Below are 18,241 nucleotides of genomic sequence, written 5' to 3'. Positions count from 1 at the left end.
CGAGCTTCATTTTAAAATCATTTGAAAGAGCATATAGTTTTTCAACTGTACACATTAGCTTTTGAGAAGCATTCTATTGTACACAAAAATTTCATTTTTTCATTTTGTATTTGCAGTTTGGGTTGTGAACCGTGCCAAGTGAGAGTACATCACTTGGAGAGCGGGGGGGGGGGGGCTCCTCCCTATTGAATGAGTGTTTACAGTGTGATTCGTACCAAGTAAGGGGACATCACTTGGAGAGGTGGTTCCACCTAAAAGGAGTGTACCAAGCGTGGAGTGCATGGAGAGCGGGACTCCACCCTATTTGAAGGAGTGTTATAGTGGAATCCTTGGGGGGTTTGCCCAAGGCGAGGACGTAGGCGAAATTAACTGAACCTCATTAAAATCTTTGTGTTTTTCTCTCTATCCCTTATCTTTTTTATTTCCACACATGTATGTTCATTTATATTGTTATGATTGTTTTACATACACACATTTAAATTTTGATTGGGATATTACTTGATGAATCGGTTAAATTATTCTACAAAAGTTTTAAAATCTAATTCATCTCCCTCTTGGGATTACACCATTCCTCACATTTGGTATCAGAGTCTGGTTGCAATAAGCATAATCGCGTTTGTATAAAGATTGGAATGACTCATTTTGGTGTATCTTAGTTTAGTGAGGGTCAATCTTTTTCAAGGCCTCCATTGTTTTGTGGTGTTGATTACATTGCTTGGAAACAAAGAATGATTATTTTTATTCAAACTATTGATTGGAGGGCTTGGAAAGTAATTGATCAAGGGAACTATATCCCGATGAAAATTTTCTATAATGTAGATTTTTCCAAAATTGAAAATGAAATGAATGAGCATGATATGAATTTTTTCCAAAAGTGCACATTCAGTCAATCGGACCTTCCTAGGGCACAGTTATTTCACAACCCTAGTTTTGTAAATGAATTTAAAATTAAAACTTAATTAAATAAATGCTGATTTTTATCCTTAAATCAAATAAAAATTTTAAAAATATGATTAAAATAATAAAAGTACAGAATAATACAAATTAAAATACTAGAATAAAATAAAATTATTAAAATAATTTAATTTGACTATTATACTTCAAAGTTTGATTCCACAAGAATAATCTTAATATTGCACATAATGATTGAAAAATATATTTAAGAGCGATTTTAAAAAAAATGGGTTACCAATTTTTCATTTTTTAAAGTTTATGAACATTTCTATCTTAATTATATTTTAAATTATATGATTATTTTAATTAAAAAATTTGCAAACTAAATGATTTAATTTTAAAAAGTTGATTTCACTATTAAAATACATTGACAACAATAATTAAAAGTCATTAAATATAGTTTTTAATTTTTTAGAATTAATTTAAAAATTTTAAAAATAAAATTATTATATTTTAATAATTGATTTTCTTATGATACAAAAATATAAATAAAAAAAAAACAGACAATATCACATAATTCGTTTACTTCTATCTGAACGAGAAAAATGGTGGTTCCCAATATTTGAGGGGCTTTAATTTTTTTAAAAAAAAGAGGAAAGTGCCTCCTATATTTTATTTTATTTTTGGAAGCCCTTGCCGAGAAGTCCAGAAGTCGTCCCACTTACTTCCGTCTGTTCAAAAGGCAGCAGTCTTTCTCTAATTATTGAATTCCCACTTGCGCGGCGCTTCAGTGGGGACGGCGCACGTTAATCAAATACGCGCTCGCTTGCGCCGCCTTGTCGACGCCGACACTTCCCCACGCCCGCTCGGTTAGCCTCCTTCCTCATTTAAATCGTCAACGTACCCAATGGGGAAGATTCTACTCGCAGCTCAATTCGTTTTCCTCACATTCCTGTCTCATTCAAACACTCCGAAATTTCAACCCCCGCGAGGAAAAAACCTCCCAATTTCTAGTGCTTTCCTGCACTTTTTTCCTTCAAAGCCGCTCGAGATCGTCTCCAACTTAGCAAACTGAGATCTGCGCCATCACTTTCTTTCCAAAACTAGGGTTTAATTTAATCAAGCATTTCAATTTCAAAGCTATCAGGGTTTGAGGTGTGATCAGGTTGAAAATAGCTGTTAAATCAGTTCTTGATTTGGGATTAGTTTCTATGGAGTCGAAGACGGCGGTGAGGTTTACACTGGGGAAGCAGTCGTCGCTGGCGCCGGAACGGGGACACGGAGCGCCAGGGGAGGCCGTTGACGCGGAAGAAGATGTGGAGGGAATTGATCGGAGGGTGAAGCTGATGTATCTGGCCAATGAGGGTGACTTAGAGGGCATTCAGGAGCTCGTGAAGTCGGAAACTGATGTGAATTTTCGCGATATTGATGATCGGACAGCCCTCCATATTGCCGCGTGCCAGGGATACAGTGATGTTGCGGAGTTGTTGCTTGAGCTAGGAGCTGAGGTTGATCTGAAGGATCGGTGGGGTAGCACGGTACACACTGTACCCTCTTACTGATTTCTCTTTCTCACCCCCTCGATGACGATATGAGCTTCTCATTTCTATTGTTTTATACGTGAAATGTGGAAGTTCTTTAATTCCACTGCATGTTTCTGTACTCGCGCACTGTTTCACCGATTTTGGGTATTATTCTGCTAAATATTATGGGTTCTCCCCTATTTTTTTTTCAAAAAAATTGGTAAGAAACACTAGAAAAATGAACTGCGTGCCATTGGCAATGTGACGTGGATGTCCTGTGTGGTCCAAGAAACATTTTTTGTATAACAATGGCCGACTCCCCCTCTTGTTGTCTGTTTTGGTGTCTGCTTCTTGTTGTGCATGCCAGCTTGTTTTGCAACTGCTGCAAATTTGGTTTTATATGGTGACGTGGTTTCTGTGAGGCCTGTGTTTAGAGTGGGTTTGTCTTCATCGATGCATTATGGTTCATGCCTGTGATAATTTATGCCTGCTATTAATCAGTTTCATTTGTCTGAGTCCATGTTTGAGTTGTCCACTCATGTATTTTAAAGTTATATTTTTATCTGCTGTTCGACCAGGTTACACAGGATCGCAAATAAAGTGCGGCGGTCGGTTAATGAGTTGAATTTAGCTCAATCTTTTTAGTTTGAGTAGGCTGCCTTGTGCCCCTATTTTTCTTGGTCTAAGCTAGTGTTTGGGCATGTCTGTCTGTGGCGTGTTAATTGTTGTTGTCTCTTTGATTCTTCTAAAATGGTCTTTGAATACTAACAATTTCTGGAAACTAATGGAAATTCTTTGTGGAGTTTTGTTTTAAGCAAACATATTGCTGCATAAGTCTAAAGTTTTAAGAACAATCAGTGTTAAGTAGTTTTTGTTTTTCTCTTGTTCCCCCTCCCCCTAGCCTCCCTGTTTATCTATAATATATCTATAATTATATATTGTGCTTGAAGTATGCACTGTTAGTGTACATTACACTCGTCACAGGTTGGCTCACTTGCTTGAAGTGTTAATCCAACTCCAACTCGAAGTCTATAGTCTTGCTGAGCAACTTGAAGTCCCACTTACCAAACTTGCTGTTGATAGCGGTGTAGCCTTTTCAGCACTATGTGCTAATTCATGTTCTTTGTGGCTCATTTTAATTCCTTGTTAAAAGTGTGCACTTTTTGCTATTGTTTTTGCTCATTCATTTTATTTTGTATTAAACATAGAAGGATCATGAGACTTTATATAGAAGGTTACGTTTCTAAGATAAATTGAGAAACTTCCCTTGATTCTCTTCAGTTTTTGAAATTGGCACATACCTCTCTCAAAGTTCTAAAACTTCTAGGAATAAAATGCATAACTGGCCTCTGAGGTTTGATTCTGTTTGCAGCCACTGCCCTTGCTATCAGTTGGTTGTTAATGAAGCGGTTTAATCTACTGACATTACGGACTAAATTTTTTAAATTAATTGCAATAAATCTGAAGTCGGTGCCACTAACTCGTTTTCACAAGGAACAAATTGCTTAACATTTGAATAGAGATTTGAAGAAGAATTCACATGCATAGACATACATAATTTCAATTTAAATTCCAAACATGAACAAAATCAAGAAGAAGAATAATTAGTTAAATATCCTAAACCTATGTTCTAATTCTAAAACATCTTGAAGTGTTTTATGGTCTTTTCCTGAGACAAAGAAAAGATTAAAAAGTTCATTATTGTTAAAAAATAATGTCTATTGTGATGATGTTCGAAGGTGAGCCTTGGATCAACAGTAAGGTTGCTCCTTTGTGACTAGTTGGTCACGGGTTCTAGTTCGAGGAAAAACCCCTTTGCATAAAAGTAACGGTAGGGCTGCATACACTGTGACGACCTTCCCCCTACCTTTGCAAAGTAGGGAGCCTGGTGTGATAGCTCATTCCCACTGTGTAGGTATTATCAACTTTGGAGGTGAACCCATCATGGTTTTGTCCTTCCCCAAAAGATGCCTATATAGGAGAGATATCCAATCCCCATATAAGCTGAGGCCCCTTCATCTCCCCGAGCAATTTGGGACTCTTCCCCATTCAAGAACCTTAGTTCTAGGCTGTCTCTTACCCCAACAAGGCATAGGATAGTTAATATGCTGTCCCGGGCATGTGTCATTGCCACATTTAGCTTTGATATTGTATGTGACAGTCCACTCCCGCTAAGTATTGTTTGCTTTGGGGGCGAACCCCTCACAGTTTGATCCTTCCACAAAAAGCATCTACACAGGAGAGGGATCCAATCCCCATATAAATTGAGGCCTCTTCATCTTCCCTGAGCAATATGGGACTCCTCCCCACTCCAAGAACCTTTGTTTTGGGCTGTTTTCTCCCTCTCTCTCTCATACATATTTTTTTAATAATATATTTCATGGAGATATTTTAAAGCCTTCAAATGACATAATAAACTTTACTGCACTTGCTATTATTTTGCTAATAAGTCTCATATTGGTTAAACAGCCTCTTGCAGATGCAATATATTATAAGAATCATGATGTGATCAAACTTCTAGAGAAACATGGTGCAAAGCCTCTGGTATGTCCTGGTTTTGGGTTGTGTTTGGTGAAATTTTGGTTATGATGATATCTATGCTCATTGACCTTTGCCCTTTGAGTTCCATGTGTGTCATTCCTTGGATACAGTCTCATTTGATATTATCTCGTAGGTGGCTCCCATGCACGTCAAAAATGCGCGTGAAGTGCCAGAATATGAAATTGATCCTAGTGAACTTGATTTCACCAACAGTGTTGATATTACTAAGGTGAGCATTGTCCTTTTTCTCTTTTACCAGCTAGATAATTAAGACTTGTTTGTTCATTAGTGGTCTTATTTGAAAATCACTTGCAATTAAATTCTTGATGGAGGATACCTTTCCATAACTCTAGGCGGTCAAATTTTGTTTGAAGACTTAAAAATTATGGATTTTATATTAGTTTGGAGATAATTTGTTTATCAGAGCCTAACTTCAATCCACAGAACATTTACCATTGCCATCATTGCAGCCATTCAGCCAAACTCCAGAAAAAAACCCTAGCCTTTTTTCCCCTCCAACAAATTCCCTAAATCTGCAGTTTGAAAAAAACTGTTGGTGCTGTGAAAACCAGAGAAGCAGCAGGAGACAGCAGGAAAAACAGAAGGGGGGAAAAACTGCCGACGGGTCTGAAATTTAGAGATGACTCCAGGGAGAAAAAAAAAAGAACTGTTGTTGCTGCTGCTTCAATGTTGCATTGGACAAGAAGTTCCATCACCAGAAATGAGTCTTCTATAAGAACATTTGCCGGAGAAGGAACTTTGTCAAACCACTGCCAGAAAAATCTTTAGCCCACACCTTGTTGACTTTTGCCAGAATCTCCCCCAGAACAATTTTCTGTTAGAAGCCCTTCCAGCCATCAAAGAAATCCTTCTTCCATCACTGCAGCTCCTTAGCCACTTCTTCCCATCACTCGACATCCAATCTTAAATTCATCATCATAGCCCATCAGCGCAGCCCTAAGCCCTCTCCAATTCCAGGCCTGTTTTCAAGGGAGACTCCTCTGCAATTTCCTGGCCCATTTTATTACCGGAAACCACCTGAAGTTAGTGTGACCAGAGCGGAGAGATATTGACTGCTGCCTTGAGAGAATTTGGATTGCAACAATGAATACTGATGATAAGTTGAATGTGATTGCAAGAAATTGAGGCCTTCTTGTGAAACTGAAGAGAATCTACATTTGTACTGTGTGAAACTGATTTTTTTCTGTGAGATCTCGATTGTTAGTGTGAGACTATGAAGAAAGAAATGAAGCTGCATCTGTGCTGTGTGCAAGCTGCTGTTACTTAGACCATTAGTGTGAGACTTTGAAAAAAAAAGTGGAGTGATAATGCATCTTCTTGGAAGGAGTCTTTCCGAAGTCGGAGAGAAGTTGGTCCTACCAGCATCACTTCAATTTCCACGATGATATTTTGGAGTTTTCTGCATGAAATTGGGTGAATCTCTGAGAAATTACAGAAATAGATATCTAGAGTTGAAAGCTTGCATGTAGGCACTTGGTAAGGTTACAGGGATATCCGTATGTGCTTTTACTCCCTTGAAAATTAATGTAATGTTTCTTATCTAATTAGTAAGCTTGTGAATTTGCACTAGGTCCAATGTCTTTTTCCCATCCTTGCTCTTCTAAGAAACCATTGCCTTGATCCTTAGCAGCAATCCTATTTTTGTTTCTCTCTCTCTCTCTGTTTTTTTCTTTTTTGCCCCCTTTTATCATTGCCTACTCTCAATTCCAAAGGAGAAAATAAAAAAAAAAAAAAAAAAAAAAAAAAAAAAGAATGAGCCACTTTGAGACATTTGGTTTTCAAGTAGCTCTCAGCTCTCAACAAGAACTCACTGAAATCCAGGTGTCCCTTTGAGTTTGATGGTAGTTTAAACCCCAATTAATTTTATTAGATTGGTTAGATAATGTTGAAATATTGGGTAAAACTGAAGATCTCCCTCTATTACATATTGATGACTGTAATACCTTTATTTACACACTAACATAACAGTCACACTTACTAATAATGTTGAATGACCAAAATAACTGTTAACACTCCCCTTCTAGATGGATTTTAGATATCATATGCTCCTAGCTTGTTACAAACAAATTTAACACGAGCACCCTCCAAAGCTTTAGTGAGTAAGTCAGCAAGCTGCAAATTAGACTTTACATGAGTGGTTGTAATGAGCTTTTGTGTGCAAGTTTCTCCAAAACAAAGTGACAATCAAATTCATTTTGTTTTGTATGCCTAGGAAGATTAGGTTGGAGGCAATATGAATAGCAGCTTAATTATATCATACATCAAGTCCATAGACCGAGAATCTGGAAAACTTAGGTGTACCAAGATGTTCTTCAATCGAACTAGTTCACATGCAGTGTGAGCCATGGCCCTATACTTTGACCCTTGACTTGACCACCATAGTTTGTTGCTTACTCTTCTAGGAAACCAAATTCCCACCAACAAAGATACAATACCCGATCTTTTGTTGGAAGGTGACCTGCTCCAAGCTGCATCTATATGTCTTTGAGTTTGAATGTGGCCTTGGCCTTGATGTAAAAGACCTCTACTAGGGGCTCCTTTGAGATATCTCAAGATGTGAAGTATTGCATCCTAGTGACCTGTTCGTGGAGAATGAAGAAATTGACTCGAAGCACTCGTTGTGAAAGATATATTTGGTTGAATGATTGTGAGATAATTTAACTTCCCAATAAACCTCTAGTGATTCATGGGTGTATCAATAGGTTTGGATCTCAATAGCTCAATCTCACTCTAGAGATCAAGAACATACTTCATCTGTGACAATACGATTGCATACAAGATTTGGATACTTTATTTATTTATTTTTGATAGCAAAAGAAGTCCATTGCTAGATTAGGAATATACGATTAGGAGAAGAAACATCTCCTTATCAAATTGTAGGAAACCCTAGAGAAGATGAAAAATTAGAGCAGAAAGGAAAAATTAGAGCTAGTCAAGAACTCTAAATAAGATTTGCAAGAATAAAACCTCAAGGGATTCAAAGACCAGCACTTGACCTAGTCGCCATAGTTTGTTTCCTACTGCTCCAAAAAACCAAATTTCCACTAACAAAGGTATAGTACCTGGTTGTTGATCTTCTGTCAGAAGGTGACATAGCCCAATTTGCATCAGTATATTCTTGAATGTGAGTGTAATCTTGATCCTGATATAAGAGAACTCTCCCAGGTGCACCTTTGAGATATCTCAAGATGCGAATTACTGCATCCCGGTGACTTGTTCTTGGAGAATCAAGAAATTGACTCACAACACTTGTTGTGAAAATTGACTCACAACACTTGTTGTGAAAGATATATTTGGTCGAGTGACCATAAGATAATTCAGCTTTCCGACAAGCCTCTGATATTGTCTTGGGTTGGGCAACAAATCACCCATATCTGGCACTGACTTACTGTTAGGATCCGTAGGTGTAGCAATGGGTTTGGATCCCAATAATTTTGATGTGACATGTCTAGGACCCCAAACATCGGAACTAACATAAAAGGGCTAACAAATCTTTTATTGACTCGGGAGGCAAAGAGAACACGATCATGTTTTCCTAATTGAGAGCCTCACGTCCTATGCCGATCGTCTTCCTCATCTTTAGATCCTGAATAAGAACAGAATCATGAAAGAAGGTTACAGAGCAATTTAGTGATTGTAATTGTATTAATAGACATGAGATTAAAGGCGGATTTAGGATTGTACAAAACAAAAGGAAGAGAGATGGAGGGAGTGGATGGCTTCTATTCCCTTAACAACAGTAGTGGATCCATTAACAAGGATAACTTGATGTAGATTTTTGGAATACTAGAGAAAAGAAAAGAAGTTGGTGACACCTCTCACATGGCCAGTAGTAGTAGAATCGATAAGCCTGGGACTAGTGGGAGAGATATCGTAGGCAGTATGATTACTTTTCTAGGCAAAAGATGCAATGTGATGAGATGCTTGTTGGGATGCTTGATACTGTAGGAACCTTAAATACTCCTCCTCTGAGATAGTTATAGTATGCTGTTCACTCAAATAAGTAATTGATGAGGGAGACACACTTGTGGAATTTGGGAACTCCATCCCAACACACAAACAACTTCAATAGATCATACATAAAAAACACTGCGGACAACATGTTTTTCGAATTCATCAACTCTATCTCAGCACACACAACTTTTGACAACCGATGCAAACCACAAGCACACAAAGTACGAATAAAAAACACTACAAATACCACTTTTTAAGGCCCAATGAACTCAATAACCATTGAAAAACAGCTTCAGGAAGCATCAAACAACCATTTCTTGGGTGGACACTTAAGCAATTAAAAAAGTGAGATCTTTGGACAAAAAACATCATGGAAAACTTCACTAATATGTTTATATAGGGATTCAAGCACTGCTTGATGAATTCAGGCCACAAGCAAACTTGAAGTTGATTTCACAGTGGTGTGTGGTGTCATGGTCCCACATTAGATGTGTACTAGGGAGATCTTGGGCTTATAAGAATGGTTTGGGCTTCGATTATGGGAGGTAGGGCTGCAATTGAGCCGAGCCAAGCCGAGATTTAACATGTTCAGGCTTAGCTCGAATGAAGAATAGCTCAGTTGGGTGCGAGCTCGAGCTCAGTTCAATTCGAGCTGCAAAAATCAAGCTTGAGCTTGGCTCCAAAATTTAATCAACGGCTTGGGCTTGACTTTTGCTCAGCTCGATCTTGACCTCTAAGCAAACAAAACCAAGGCAGCCCAGTTTAATTCTTCAAATTTTATAGCCCATTCATGGCCAATTGGGCTTAAATTGAAGAGCTGAAGAAAGGCTGTCATTAAACAGGCCCAAAGACAACTTGAAGTGCCGAGGACCCATAATAATAAAGGCCCACAATTATAATTACATACTAAGTAAGCTGGCCTGCAATGGAGCTGGTCTGCAGCCTTGAGGGAAGGTGGATAAAGGGAGATGCTAGAAAAGGGTTTTTATTGGTTGTTGTCTTGTTGAGGAGGCCAACATGCTTTGGATTCCCGATGTGGGACAAAAACATACAGCTGCAACTTGTCTCTCTCTCCCATGTGGCCGTGCTTTCTCCTCACTTCAATCCTTTATATCAATATCCCACATCGAAAGATTGGGCTCTTCTAGGGTCACCCCTCTTCTATATTAGCCTTCTTTTCCACATTTGCTTAATTAATAAATAAATTAATAACAATTAGGTATTTTTGAGTTTATTATTGTTTGGTTGATTTTTGTGAGACAATAGTTAATTTATTAACTTAAATAAATGAAAATAAAATAAAATAAAATATTTAAATTTAAACTCGAGCTCATTATCAAGCCTAATCGATCTACTCGCAAGCCAAACTAAGTCAAGCCCGACTATGTTCAGGCTCATCTCGTTAACTAAACGAGCCTAAAAATTGAGCCTAAGAATTGTTTGTTTAGATAATAAACGAGTCTGAATGAGCTCTTATTGAGCCGAGCTCTTGAGCTGCTTATGAGCGGTTTGGTTCATTTGCAACCTTAATGGAAGGCGCCTTTTGTAGTACAAACCTGTGAGGCCAATGGGCCAAAGTAGACAATACCTTATCCAAGGTCTTAAATTTCGATTTCAACTCAAATTTTCGAAGCTCCAAAGGTACAAAAATTTTGACGGAAATTTTGATTTTGATGTTAATATTGAATTCGATTTGAAAAAATAACGGAAATCAATAGTAAAACATGGAATTCTTTGTGAAACTTTAGAAATGGTTAACACATAAAATGTAAGTTTTAGAACTAATATATTATAGGTTAATTACATCTACGTTGTGTATGAGGTGGAAAAGTCGTAATACAGTCTGTGTGTCAAACATATTTGTAAGATAATGAGCATTAAACATATTCAATTAATATCAATGAAATTCATAAATCATTTAAATATTATATATTATACAAATTATGATAATTTAGACATGAATAGTTAAATAAAATGTTGTTGTAAGTTTATTTTTTCATAATTTCAAAAGCACTAGTAATAATCTTTTGTTTCGATAAAAAATAAACAAAACAAATTAAGAGAGAAATTTCTCTCCACTCCCAAATCTCTCATTGAGTTCCGAGGAAATTTCATTGCATTGTTAAAATTTCGACAAGTTTCGCTAAAATTTTGAGATTTCGATAAATTTTGAATGATTTGTTGAGATTTTGACGAAAATTGTGTAAGATAGAAATCGATTGCCATTTCAATTATGAAGGTGACAAAAATCAAAAATTTCGATGGAAATTTTGACAATTTCGTGGAAATTTAAGACCATGACCTAGCTGGAGCTAGAAACAAGATCGTTACATTTGGTATCAGAGCCACCTTGGGAGTACCATCATGTGGGTGGATCCTACACAGAGGTGTAAGACACTTTGACAAGGGCGTCAGAGATCGGATCGGAAAGCCTGTCATGGTCCCACATTAGATGTATAATAGGGAGATCTTGGGCTTATAAGGATGGTTTGGGCTTCGACTATAGGTGGCGCCTTTTATAGGATAAAGTCGTGAGACTAGTGGCCAAAGCAGACAATACCTCATTGAAGCTGGGCCAAGACCATTACACGTGGGGTCATCCTTGCAACCTTCGACTAGAGCCTGAGGGCGTGTGGGGGGCTGTTTGGAGATCGAATTTCAGTTGGGGGCAGATCAACAGTGTCTATGGGCGACTGTTGTTTTTGCAAAATCTGTGGTAGATTTTGAGTTCTGAATTGGCAGTGCCGCCCAAAAAATTTTCGATGACTAGTCTCATTTCTGGCTGCTGCTGGCTGTTTTCTTGGGCTATATTGTTGCTGGAAATTCTTCTATGATGGTAGGCACGGCGTGGATTTAGGGTTTTAGGCTTTGGTTTTGATGGTGGTTGTGACAATTAGGGTTTTAAGTCTCAGAATCATGCTCTAGTACCATGTTGAATAATTGAGTAAAATGGAAGACGTAATCACAATGTTAGTTTTCTCCCTCTATTTATAATATATGTCAAAATGCTCTTACTACCTTTCACTTATTAACATAAAGCTAACACATTAATAATGCTAAATGACTAATATAACCATCAACAATTCCCTTCAAGTTGGAGCATATGTATCATATGCTCCTAGCTTGTCGCAAATGAATTTAAAACAAGCTTCCCCCCAACGCGACTATCTCTACTAAGAATAATAAGATTAATGAGAGAGAGAGAGAGATGACAAAGAGATGAGGTATCCCTCTTGGCGTGATTGTCTCCGCCATTCGAGCGCTTGAGCATGGCCTTCTCCTTCGTGTCTCCTCCTAGCGCCCTTTTAAGCCTCCCTCACCATTGTTTGTCATCCTGTTCGTGAACCTTGACTTTGACTTTTGATACCTTCGTCATCTTGGTTCCTTCGACAACCTTGGTGAGTTCGAACTGAATACCAACAATGGCAGAGGCCTCCATGTCGATCATATACCTATCTCAAACTTTTGACTTCTAACCTCGACCACTTGTCTTGATCGAAACTCTCTCCTCAATGCCGTCATGAGCCAAGCTTGTTTAGTGCTTTATGCTTGCATGTGACTGCTTGTCTTTGTGCTTGGGATGAGTTACCATCATGTATATATTAGTGTAGGGTTATTTTTCAAAGATAGTTTTGTCCTAGGCTAAAAGGGGGAGTATGACTCCTTGAACAAGTTGATGTTTCCTAATGCCAGAGTGAGAATTGCATAGAAAGCTCCTTAGGGGAGGGTGAGTCAAGTTGTAAAACTCACTAGTCATTGTAAACGTGTTTAGCCTACTTGTCTCCCTCGCTAGATAGATATTGTTAGTGGATGTGTTGCTTTTATGAATTATGTTGCTTCGATGTTTACAATTTGCTTGCCATTGCTTTCATAAATTGCTTAATGCTTTTGCTTACATTTCTTTCAATGCAATGAAAGTGTTTTGTTGGTAACTTGTGGTAAACTTTTGGCTGGCTACTTAAGCAAGAGTGCTTTAGGTAGCGCCACATTGTCCTTCACAAAGGCATGAAATATTCGGCTTGCGACACCTTGCGATGATCGTGTCCTTTCCTTGATAGGTCGTGAGTTGAACGCTAATCTCGCATAACTCCCTTCCATCATTCTACTATTCACTCTAGTCCCCTCTTATCCTTCCCTCTCAGTTTTTTGGGAATGCCTAAGGCCCTTGTAGGTGCTTGAATTAGGGATGGGAGAGTTTGGTTCCCTCTAAGTAGAAAGGAAAGTGTTCTTAGTGGTTTGGCTGGACTTTGTGACTTATGCTTTATGGAATTTTCTGGGAAATTCATCTCATTTGTTGTGCTAGTGAAGGAAGAACTGGTTTGGATCTTGAAGATGTTGGGAGTGATTTGCGGGGCTGATGTAGGGACTATAGAGTGCCAACAAGGAACAAGATTTGACAAGGCTGAGACTAGTGTGGGTTTGAAGTTCCATGACGATGGTAGGGGTGGGGGTAGATGCATGTGCTTGGCGAAAGGCAACAAGAAGTTTCTATCTATTGTCCTTATTTCGGACAGTGATTAGAAAAATGGGTGGGGGGCCCTACTTGAAGCCTTGCTGGCTTTTTTTGTTGACCACCATTGCCCTTCTTGCTAAAAGAGTCGAACGGAGGTGTTTGGACTACAGTTCATCGAACATCAGTTTAAAGGAAACCATTGAGACGAGAAGTGTGTTCTAGAGACTCTCGTTTTATTCATCCTTCCCCAATGTAGTCGGAGGAGGCTCTAAGCTGATGATGGATTCAGAAATGGTTACCTTGCACAATCACAGGGGTTGTACTGAGCAGAGAAAGATGAAAGTCGTTTGCGTCATCAAGTAAAGAGGCCCAAATGTTGAGTGCCTAAATTCAGAATTGCAACATTCTAGGCCTAGTTTCGGAAGGGCGGAATGTTTACTTGAGAATCGAGAAGAGGTGGTTGGGCTGAGTTCAGAGGAGTGTCCGCTTTCAAGGGAACCTATGATAGAGTGTGCTAATAAAGATGATGCAAACTTTAGCAAGCAAGTTGATATAGGAGTAGTTGATCATGCTGAGCCGACGAACTTGAATGCTAAAGGGGATACGGGAGAGGGTTCAATGTTTGATTCTGATGAGGAGATGGGCAGCATATGCAAGTTCGAGAAGGAGCTTCTAGTTAATTAGATGAGAGCTGAGCTCGAGGATGAGGGATTGTTTTAGTTGTTTGAAAATCCCAATGAAGAGCTAGAAGAGGGTGAGGCTAACAAGGAGGAGGATCTGGAATCGAGTTCGTTGCAAATGGAGAGTGTTAGTCTTCATTTGTCTCAAATCTTGCATAAGTAGGTACATATTTTTCTATGTGCAATTGTGACCATGTGAATGCTTTAAATGTTTTGGGAACTTGCCTTTTGACCCTGGTCATGGGCTTAGTCCTTACCTTGTCTTTGAGTTGGTCATTCCTTGTTGTGATGTCGGGGGAAATCTTATTGGGAAAATAGATCTTCTTTTGGGGGACCCTTGTGTATCTAAAAGTAGTAAAGGCATCGTCCTTGTCCTTATTAAACCTATGTCTTCTCCAACTACTCTTGGCCACAAGGGGGATGGTCTTGACCTTAGCTTTAAGGGGGTGAGAGGCTACCTTGACCCGCAACAACTCCTCAAGATATAGGTTTGGAGTTGGTTGACCTCGTTGGTAAAGTGGTTAGGTTGGGTTTAAGTCATAGGAGGTATGAGAGAAGAAAGAAGAAAGACCATATAGAGTCAAATAATTTGGTGGTGTTGTTCAATTTTGGGGGTAGGAAAGGAGTCAGGAAGGGTGGTAAGCATGTTAGATTATGAAGATAGTCAGTTGGTATGTGAGAGGATTAGGGAGTTTAAGGAAGAGGAGTTTGATTGAGGCATTGGATAAGAGCTCCCCTGATATTGTACTTGTCTAGGAAACTAAATTGGAAATGATAGATGGGGGATTGGTGAAGACTATTTGGGGTGGCATTGTAGGGAATGTGAATTTTTCCCATCAAAAGGCGTGTCATGGGGCATTCTTGTCTTATAGGATTCATGCTTTATTTCAAAAGTGGATACCTTGATAATTTCTTTTTTCTTTGTTGATTTTATTCGAATTTAGAGGGAGGGGCAGGTCTTTTTCAGTTTACAATGCTTCTAGACATACCTTGAGGAACTCATTTGAGGAAGAGCTCAGCTCTATTTTTGGCTTTTTCTCCCCTAGGTGGATCGTGGGAGGTGATTTCAATGCGGTTAGATTTCCTAGAGAGAAGAAAGGGGGGGAGGGGGAGGTAGAACTACTGCGAGTATGCTCCAGTTTGATTCTTTAATTAAGGATTGTGAGTTGAGTGATCTTCCTTTGGGAAATGCTTTTTTCTCTTGGTCAGTTGTGGGGGCTAGAGCGGTAGCTAGTAGATTGGATAGATTTTTGTTTTACAGTGAGTGGGAGGATGAGTTTCCTAATCTATCTTATACAACTCTTCATAGGACAACTTTCGGTCACTTCCCTATTTTGTTGGAGTTTAGTAAGGTCTCGTGGGGTCCTACACCTTTCAGGTTTGAGAACATGTGGCTTAACCATGCAACTTTTAAGCCTTTGGTTAGGGATTCATTGGGAGAGGATGTGGAGAGGCGTTAAGATGGGTTTAGAATTATGAGGAAGTTAAAACAGTTGAAGGAAAAACTGAAAGTTTGGAACAAAGGGGAGTGTGGTGATGTTAGGTTTAGAAATTCTAGTCTTTTGAGCTAGTTGGCGGGTCTGGATAGAAAGGAGGAAGAGGTAATGTTGTCGGACAGCGAGGGGGCTAGAATCTATTAAAAACGAGTTGGAAGAAGTGATCTTTTAGGAAACGAGGAGTTGGAAACAAAAGACAAAATTTAAGTGGGTGAAGATGGTGATTGTAATTCCTCTTCTTTCCATAGATTAGCCAATGGAAGTAAGAGGAAGAATTTGATTAGGGAGCTGGAGTTAGTTATAGGAGGAGTATTAATGATCAACGTCTGATATCTTCTATTATTACCGATTTCTTTTGCAATTTGTATTCAGAGCATAGTCTTAATAGACCTATGATTGAGAGTTTAGATTGGGATCCTATATCTGCTAATCAATTGCTTTGGCTTGTGAGGCCTTTTGATGAAAAGAAAGTGAGAGGGTGGTTTTCGAGATAAGGCTCCGCGTCTGGATGGATTTAACATGACACCCTTTGAAGATTGTTGGGGGATAGTTAAGGCTGATTTGATGAAAGTTTTCATTGATTTTTGTGGGAAAGAGATTTTAAGCAAGAGTATCCACTCTAACTTTATAGCTTTAGTGCCTAAGAAAGCTAGATCTTCTAAGGTGGAGGACTTTAGACCTATTGGTCTTGTCTCTTGTGTTTATAAGATTATCACTAAATTCTTAGATAATAGGTTGATGCGGTGCTCAATGATTCTATTTCTAGAGCCCATCATGCCTTTGTGGGAGGGAGACAAATAGTGGATGCTATCCTGGTGGCCAATGAGGTGGTGGAGCTCATCCATAGGAAAAAAGACGGGGGGGTTGTTTTTAAAGTAGATTTCAAGAAATCTTATGATAGAGTGAGTTGGAGTTTCTTGGATAAGGTCTTCATGAAGAAGAGTTTTGGGGAGTGATGATGTACCTGGATTAGGGGCTACTAGTCTAATGGCTGGTTTTCAATTATTGTTAGCAGTGAACCTAAATCTTACTTTACTGCTTTGAGAGGCAATAGACAAGGTGATCCATTATCCCCCTTTTTGTTTGTACTTGTAGCTAATGTTTAAGTAGGATGGTGGATAGGGCGGTTGAAGAGGGTTGGTTAAAGGATTAGCTTTGGGGAATGAAGGGGTGGTAGTCTCTTATCTTCAATTTGCTGATGATACCATTTTTTTTCTTGATGACCACAATCTTTCATTTAGAAAAATTTTGGGTATTCTTAATGTTTTTGAGAGAGTTTTAGGAGTTATGATTAATATGGGGAAAGGTGGTTTGGCAGCCCTACGTGTCTCCGATGGGGTGTGGTTTATTGGAATAACCCACAAATTATTTAGGGGTTCCATTTGGTGGGAAACCTAGAGGGGAGGATTTTTGGAATCCAGTAGTGGAGAGGATTACAAAGAGATTAGACAATTGGAAGGGTGCCCTTTTCTCTTTTGGCAGTAGAATTATGCTTATCCAAGCTTGTCTCTCTAGTATCTTTTTGTATTTTTTTTTTAAAATCTATTTTTAGAATTCTAGTGGGAATTGTGAGCAAGTTTGAGAGAATTGTGAGGGATTTTTTGTGGTTTGGTCTGGGGGGGTTGTAGGGACCATTAGTAAATTAGGTGGAGGTCAGTAAGTCTAAAATGGGGGAGGGTTGGGTCTTGGTAACTTGGTGTCTAAAAGCACTGCTCTTTTAGCTAAATGGTTGTGGGGCTTCCCCTTGGAGTTTACTTCCCTTTGGCGTAGAGTTATTTGCAGTAAGTTTGGGTTGGATGAGAATGGGTGGGATACCAATGCTTGCTTGAGATGTTCTTTGGGGAGTTGTGGAGATCTATTTCCTAGATTTACTTTATTTTAACCCTCACTAATTTTTAGTGGGGAGGGGATCTCGGATTCGTTTTTGGAAGGACCTATTGCTCAGGAATGATTCTTTTTCCATTTCATTTCCGTGTTTTTTAGATTGTGCTCTGAGAGAGAGAGTTATTTCTTTCTTGGATAATGGGAGGGGCTTTGAAGTGTCTTGGAATCTTCATTTCAGGAGACCTTTGAATGATAGGGAGATGGTGGAGTTGTCTTCTTTGTTGTTTGTATTGAAAAATTGCAAATTATCTTTGTATTGAAAAATTGCAAATTATCCTCGGGTTGGGATGTTTGTTCTTGGTGTCTGGATCATTCGGGAGTGTTTTCTTTTAAATCATTCTTTGAATTTTTGTCCTATTCAAATTATCCTTTCCCCTTTATGCAGTTATTTGGAAGGGTAAAAATTCTATAAAAAATTAAAGCATTTACTTGGTTGGTTGTGCTTAACAAAATTAATACCAATAACTTGCTACAGATTTGGAGACCTTTGAAGGCTCTCTCTCGAGATGTTTGCGTGCTCTATTATAGGTATTCAGAAACAGCCTCTCTCCTCTTTTTGCATTGTGATTTTGCATGGAGGATTTGAAATAAATTGTTTGGTGTTATGGAAGAGGGTTGGGTTTGCCCTTATTCAATGGAAGATTTGTTATTCACATTTTTTTTTTGTGGGCTTTGGAAGAAGGAAGGAAAGGGCTCTATGGAAGTGTAGTAAGTATGCAGTTTTTTGGGGTCTTTGGATGGAATGTGATGCACTGTTTTTCCCGGGAAGAAATCGAATTCTTATTTGGTGTGGGA

General features: G+C 38.7%; 1 protein-coding gene across 4 annotated transcripts in view; it reads left to right on the top strand.

Annotated features, from left to right (window-relative positions):
- Nucleotides 1–1,385: 1,385 nt before the first annotated feature.
- The window catches only part of LOC131144846 (integrin-linked protein kinase 1), a 66,627-nt gene continuing 49,771 nt past the window's right edge, over nt 1,386–18,241 (top strand). For 2 of the 4 annotated variants that reach the window (XM_058093744.1, XM_058093743.1), the window contains exons 1-3: nt 1,386–2,432; nt 4,887–4,961; nt 5,092–5,187. In XM_058093744.1, the coding sequence (XP_057949727.1) occupies nt 2,106–2,432; nt 4,887–4,961; nt 5,092–5,187 (498 nt within the window). In that variant the 5' untranslated portion in view covers nt 1,386–2,105. The remainder of the gene's footprint in view (nt 2,433–4,886; nt 4,962–5,091; nt 5,188–18,241) is intronic. The other 2 variants (XM_058093746.1, XM_058093745.1) reach the window with 1 other exon arrangement.

Source organism: Malania oleifera, chromosome 12 (genome assembly GCF_029873635.1).
Source record: "Malania oleifera isolate guangnan ecotype guangnan chromosome 12, ASM2987363v1, whole genome shotgun sequence".
Taxonomy (NCBI): Eukaryota; Viridiplantae; Streptophyta; class Magnoliopsida; order Santalales; family Ximeniaceae; genus Malania; species Malania oleifera.
The sequence above is the reverse complement of the archived record's forward strand: the minus strand, read 5'-3'. Positions and strand labels throughout refer to the sequence as shown.